The 7,078-nt window shown below is 40.2% G+C and overlaps 1 protein-coding gene across 1 annotated transcript in view; it reads left to right on the forward strand.

The window, feature by feature from the left end:
• KLF6 (Kruppel like factor 6) overlaps positions 1-6,665 on the forward strand; it is an 8,224-nt gene extending 1,559 nt beyond the window's left edge. Inside the window, exons 2-4 of the mRNA XM_026843442.1 lie at positions 947-1,520; positions 3,269-3,392; positions 3,813-6,665. Of these exons, the coding sequence (XP_026699243.1) occupies positions 947-1,520; positions 3,269-3,392; positions 3,813-3,864 (750 nt within the window). The 3' untranslated portion in view covers positions 3,865-6,665. The remainder of the gene's footprint in view (positions 1-946; positions 1,521-3,268; positions 3,393-3,812) is intronic.
• Positions 6,666-7,078: the final 413 nt, after the last annotated feature.

Below are 7,078 nucleotides of genomic sequence, written 5' to 3' on the forward strand. Positions count from 1 at the left end.
AGAGACAGCTGTTACATGTATATTTGAACAGAGTACTTTCTTGGCAGATGGTCAGGGTTTTAAAAGGAAGTCTCCTTTGGCATTGCGTGAAAGAAAGAGAGATGACTCATACAGTTGCACTCTTGGCCAGTAGATAAAGTTCTTGTTCATTGTGGGACTCCCAGCAGGACCTCGGAGTCATTTCCCGTTTTGCATCCTATAGAATAGGACATTTCTATTCTGAAACTTTTTTTCCCCCTCTCCTCTGTTGCTAAAGTTCCCCGTGTTCCTCCGAACACGCATGGGAGCAGTTCGAGTTATGTGGTGTGCATGCCAGGGCGCTTGGAAATGACATTCTTTGAAAGTCGAGTGTGCTGCGTTCTCATGCACAGGAAATGGGAGGATGTCTGCTGCTCCATTGATGTCCCCAGAAGACGGGCCGGCAGCTCTGCAGCCATGCTCAAATGTGGCTTTGTTTTCTGACACAGCGTTTGGGTTTTAACTGCGTGTCGGCGCACATTGTGTTCAGTTGGGTCCTTTCAGCCTCGTGTTTGTGTGAGAGAGATACAAAACAACTTGAAATTAGACGAGCTGCAAGAGCAAAGTGTAATTATTTGTTGTGGTTCTCTATGGTCCTTTTCAACATCACCCTACTGAAAACACAGATTTTATGATGAGAGTGATGATAATTTGACTGACTCATTAGAATGCTATTTTGGAAACCAAAGCTGACTTGCACCTTCAGCTGTGCGTTTGAACTCCTGCCCAGGTCTCGAAAACCGATTTCTTTTCATCGTCACAGTCACCTAGTTATGGCTGGAGGAGCCTTTAATTTGTTTTGAACCTAGAAACCTCAAATCGAACATACAACATTCCTGCATGGTTTTTGAAGTGTAAAATACAATTGGGTTTATTTTTAAGCAAGCTTGTAACTTTTTCTCTTTTTTCTTCCTTCTCTTTCACCTAGACTTGTTTGGAGCTGGAACGGTATCTTCAAAGTGAACCCTGTTATGTTTCTGCATCTGAAATCAAATTTGATAGCCAAGAGGATCTCTGGACCAAAATTATTCTGGCACGTGAGAAAAAGGAGGAATCTGAACTGAAGAACACGTGTGTCCCAAAAGAGGACAATCTTACTAGTCAGAACTTAGAGACCAACAGTTTGAATTCTGACGTGAGCAGCGAATCTTCAGACAGCTCTGAGGAGCTCTCGCCCACGACAAAGTTTACCTCTGACCCTATAAGCGATGTTTTAGCCAGTTCAGGAAACTTGAGTTCATCTGTTACTTCCACTCCCCCTTCGTCTCCTGAGCTGAGCAAGGAGCCTTCTTCCCAGCTATGGAATTGTACGCCGGGTGAGTTGCATTCACCAGGGAAAATTCGTACCGGTACCGCTGGAAAGACTGCAGAAAAAGGTACACCCGCCAATGGTGACACCTCGCCAGATGGCAGAAGGCGTGTTCACAGGTGTCATTTTAACGGTTGCAGGAAAGTTTACACCAAAAGTTCACATCTGAAAGCACATCAGCGCACTCATACAGGTTAGTAACCGTATGCTTATTAAGAGTTGGCAAGTACCGTAGGGAATACCCCTGATGGTGGTGGTGTCACAGCATTAAACAATCACTGGGTGGGAGCCCAGCTTTGGAGAGATGATGTAATAGTTGTAGAGGCTTACCAGCACGGACAACATCTTTCCTCATTCTCTTCGTAAGCAAGCTGAAGCCAAGACAGTTGGTGATAGATTAGTCCGCTGTCACAGCAAGTAGGAGCCACTCATCTGAACAGGCAATAGTCAGGCAGCATGCGGCCTTCAGGAGCAAAGGTCTAGCCAAAATAGATGCTAGACCCTTGTTGAAGTTTATTTCTAAAGCAAAAGTGAGCTGAGACTTTCTTCCAAAAAAAAAGGAACATCATATCCAAAAATTGGTCAGATCACTCAATACTGCAAGAGGTTGTTTTCATGGATCAGTCTACATTGGGTCCGTTCAATCAGGCATCCCAAGGCCTTGACTGTATGAAGCATAGCTATCGTTGTAAATCATTTAACAGTTTTGTGTGCCATTGTTAATGGCAAAAATCTTGGAAAGCCACAGTATGTTGCAGTCCTTCTAACATACCTGCCTAATTGGACTTAGAAATGTATGATTTACTGTATAATTTCATCCCAAAACACTGAGCAGCAGCATTTTATTGTTATGGAACCTGAACTAAAAATAACAACCTTGTGTGTTAGTGGGAAAGAAATTGAGGCAGATAAGCACTTCAGGGCTTCTATAAATATTTTATGGTTGAACTACCATGCTGATTTGCTTGTTTGAGCATTATTATTTGACGTGTTTTTATGACAGCAGTTAGATATGCAGAGCTGCACCTTGGCTCAATAGTCATCGCTTAATGTGAGGAACTGGCCTGGCATTCTTGGTCTACAGTCCAAAGACCTAGATGGGTTTTTTCCTTTCCCCAAGATGAGAAAAGAGAATTCAAGGAAAAGATCGTATTTTGACTCATGAGCTCAGCATTTTGTGGCTTTTATGGGAAGTCTGAGCAAGCTCAGATGCTCCCATTGTCATGCAGAAGTCAGATAAAACAAAATTATTTCAGGAGGAAAGAACAACTTCCACTGAAACCGTGGTGGTTGAGCAGACATAAATAGCTGCTGGCCTCAGAAGTATTGCAGAACTGTTGTCCTGGTGCTGTCTGGCTGAGAACGTTCGTGTGAATGGAAGTGGTATTTCTTGAATGCTGAAATAGCAATGTTCAAAGTGGTGTGCAGGCTTTTCCAAGAATATGTGGCTCAGCAGAAAGGAGGTTGCATGTTATGCAGATGAGTGAGTGACAGAGGACTTTGATGTAATACAGTAGCCTAATTGCATTTTGGAGCCTAGCTGTGCTGTCTTTAATCACCTTTATGAGGTGAACGATACCTGTTTTGGAGTAAGCCTGCCATTACGGATGAACAGGAATGGTAGAAGGTTGGATTTCTTTGTTTCCTGTGAGCCTGTTTAATAGGTGTGTGGTTTTTTTTGTGGGTTTTTTTTTTTTTTTTTTTTTTTTTTTTTTTTAATGAGATTATTTGATGTGCAGTTGCAGCGAAATAGTTAAATAGGAATCATGTGGATGAATTTTGCAAGCCTTCTTTGCCTGCATGTTCTGAAGCATTCAGATAGGTTAAATAAAATTGGCTGGGTTTTGGGGGTGGAGGAGGTTTACGTAGAAAATGAATGGGATAGCACCTATCTTTCTTTGAATGAAGTCATGACTAACGTGTAATCTGCTTTCTTTGTAGGGGAAAAGCCTTACAGATGTTCATGGGAAGGGTGTGAGTGGCGTTTTGCAAGAAGTGATGAATTAACCAGACACTTCAGAAAGCACACTGGTGCCAAGCCTTTTAAATGTAGTCACTGTGACAGGTATGTGACGGAAATGCACCTTTTAAATTAGTTATTTTTAAACCTTGTTGGAAAGTGAGTCTAGGCTACTTTTTACTTGTGAAGGAATCATTTGGGAATGCAACTGTGTCTGGTATTTTTAAGGGATTATTGTATGTTTAGACTGGGAAAAACCTCCCATTTTACTAATCATTGGGATGTGGTTTGTAGCTTGATGTGGCAGATGAGTGTGTAGAAATCCCTAGTGTTACCACCCATCTGCAGAGCTCCTGGGTGCCCACAGACACGTTGAGTGCTCCCGTGTATCCCAACAATGCCAAATCCCTCCTCCACCAGCTGTGTTTTGGAGTAGCAGGGCAAGGGGGGTGCCTCACCCACACGTATCGCATCGTGCGTGCCAGCAACTGTGGGATAACGCACAACCTGACTCTTGCCTTGCAGGTGTTTTTCCAGGTCTGACCACCTGGCCCTTCACATGAAGAGACACCTCTGAATGGGTCAAGAGGTGAATCCTGCAGGCTAAGAGGCGTCAAGGTTGAAGAGCCTTGAGCAGAGGGATGCGTGTTCCAGCCAAAGCATGCCATTTTGCACCCTACCCAGTTGCCTCCAGGACCTCACTTCCTTGAAGGTCTTTTGAGGGCTAATAAGTCATGTAAGAAACGGCATAGCAACCGCGGTGCGTGATGTTTGGGGTTTCCTGGACTCATACACTGGTATCTAACCTTCTGAGTGGCTCCTAAGCCTTTGCCGTGAGCATGTGCACTGAGAATGTTAATGATTGGGCGACTGTATGCGATGAGGATCTCTTGATGACTGTATGCTGAGGCACATTTTTTTTCTTGTGGTTGTTTTATAACTGTAAGAGAAAAAAAATAGTCTGAATGTCTTGTATGTGAGGAATATCTCGTGAGATGGGACGACCACCAATCATTTCCAAGGGGTGGGGGGAGGGGTGTCTGCACCTTTTTAGAGGGAGAATGGAGAGGGGGAAGGGGGGAATAAAAAGAGTCAGGATGCCAGAGTGGAGATGGGGGACCTCCCCGTTCCTGTGTGAGAGGAGCTTTAGGTGTCTGGTGCAGCTATTAAACGTGCAATGTGTCAAGTAGCTTGTTTTACTTGCTACAGAGCTCATTTGTAATCCATTGTATAAGCTGTGTATTTACAAATGTAACACAACTATAACTTTTCATTATAATACAAAGGTTATTGCATGGTTCTGGGGAACTATATGCTTTTCCATTCTTTAATCAGGACTGCAGTTTTGATTCCAGTTAAGAGCAGCTAAAATACAATTGGTCTAATGTTACATAATGTATGGAACATGAATAATTTTTTCTGTTGGGTGGATAAAACCACTATTGGTTAGAAACTGATTTTTCTCATGCAGCTAATTTTTCTCTTATTTATGCCTTGAGGACTAACTTCTGGTTTTCTAGCTGTTAATGCACTGTTGACCTTAATAATGGTGCCTTATGCAAGTGACCTTCTCTTGTAGGGGGTCTTATACAGGGGTATGGGTGATGCATGCTTTATTAAGGCTCTCTTTTCACCTGGCATTGTACTGTATCAAATGTATAATATGAGGGGAAAAAAGGTTACTTCCAGGGTCCTCCTTCACAAAGACAAATATAGAGAAAAGTCGTTCATGTCAGTACAGTATTTGTTTAACTTAGACAATTTGACTGTGTTACAGTATAATGCATATGCCAATTGAATACCTGACCAGTTCTGCCACCTTGAGACTTTTTTTATATTGACCTTGCACAACAACTGTGTATATACACACCCCAACCGTACTTAATATGTCAAGTTTTCATACATATTAAAGATACAGAAGTATTAAAAGATGTATTTGCTTAAAAGGCACAAGTTTCACATCTATATATCTAGCTATCTGTTGGTCATACAGAAAGAAACTATATTACTTTTTTTTTAAAAGTGGGCAGAAAAATAATTGTGTATGTATATTTGTGTGTACAGTCTGTGTATGTGTGTATATATATAGATAATATATAAATATTTTTTTTAAAAGAAAAAAAATTAGAACACATAGCTAGAAAATGCCACAGCCCATCAAAATATTCCCTCTCCCCCCCGCAATACGGTCATTAAGGAGACAAAGAAATGAAAGATACAGTTAATTAAAATCTAGCATTTTTAGAGGCTTTACCTTTAGCTTAATGGTATGCTAAAGGCTTTGTTGGCATTCAGTCCTCCTCAGACTGCTGACTGTGTTTTGTAGTTATTAGGTTGTCTGGAATAGCGTATCTGTGGCCATTTAAGAATGATATGAACCGAATATTGGCATGCTAAAAGAATATTAGCTGTGTGCAGATGAAGTACACTCGGGTTTTGGCCTTCCAGCTTACTGGAGGACCTGTGAGTGAGCTAGTCGTTGTGGTGGTTGAGCTCTAATTTTACATAGTTCAGCTAAAATAAAGACTGTTTTTTCCTAGAGTAGAAATAGTCTGTCCAAAAGCAGTATTTCTTTTTTTTAAACCAGCTCACTACAGTCGATGCAATGAAACACGTGACCGGTTTCTTTTTCTATTTATTATCAGTCTTGCTTACTATGCTAATATTTTGGTATATCTTCCTGGAAATGTATGTAGATAAGTGGTTTAAAAAAAAAGTATATGCAAGTGATCTGGTTCTAAGGAACACACAGGCTTAATTCATTCTCATTTCATTTTTGGTTTAAATTGCCTGAAAATGCACTTTTTTTTCTTCCCCCCAAACAAACAAAATTTCCCAGAAAATGAATTTCTATTTAGGGTTGGGTTTTGTTGTGTTTTTTAACTCCTTGTTTGCATTGTCCTTGGCTTAGCCATAATACTTATTAAAAAAAAAAAAAAAGTAAACAAAAGCAAAAACAAACAAACATAAAAACCAACCCCAAACAAAAAAAAAAATTAAACTTGCACTGGCTTGTCTCAATTGTGAAATACCATCAGACTTGTGTGGATGGGGTGGGGCTGTGTGCCATATGTCAAATGCCTGTAATTTTCTTAATAAGCAAGTACATTTTGTTCAGGTGATAACTGAGCCTCAATCAAGCTGAAAAATAAAAAAAATAAAACATTTTTGCTTGAAATTTAAGAAGAAAAAGTTTCTATTAGTGAAATTTCTTTTTTTGTTTTTGAAGCACCCTGTTATCTAAAGAATCTCTTTGTAAGATTTTTGTAAAAATTTTGTTTTACAAGATTTTATTTGAAATTGTTTTTTGCAAGATTGTTATATTTCTGTATGAATGTATTTTTTATTGGAATAACATAAAAAGAAATTCTTATCAGCATCATGTGTCTGGTTTCATCTTTCTCTTCTCTGAAGTCCTACACACCAAACCATGTCAAGTACTATGTCAGTGCTTTGCCTTGAATCACCTAGACCCAGGTACAAACACTTTTGGGTCAGATTGCTTTGTGGAAGACAAACAGTGATACGAAAATAATTTTGGTAGTAGAAACTCAAAATTCTTCCATATCTGAAAAGCTGTTGTCGACTTATCTTTTGTCTCAGCTGAATAAATAGTTAACGTGATTGCTACTGCAAGACTGCACCTTTATTCCAAATCATTTGTTCTGGAGAGGTGAGTGCATGTAGGACAAGTTCTGCATGTGGGAAGGATATTCAGTGGGCATTTAAAATGAAGGAAAAAACCAGAAAGGTTTTGGCTGGGCTGGAGGCACCTGTCCTTAACTTTTACT

This window comes from Athene cunicularia, assembly GCF_003259725.1.
Source record: "Athene cunicularia isolate RWA chromosome 2 unlocalized genomic scaffold, athCun1 chr2_part1, whole genome shotgun sequence".
In the NCBI taxonomy this organism is placed as follows: Eukaryota; Metazoa; Chordata; class Aves; order Strigiformes; family Strigidae; genus Athene; species Athene cunicularia.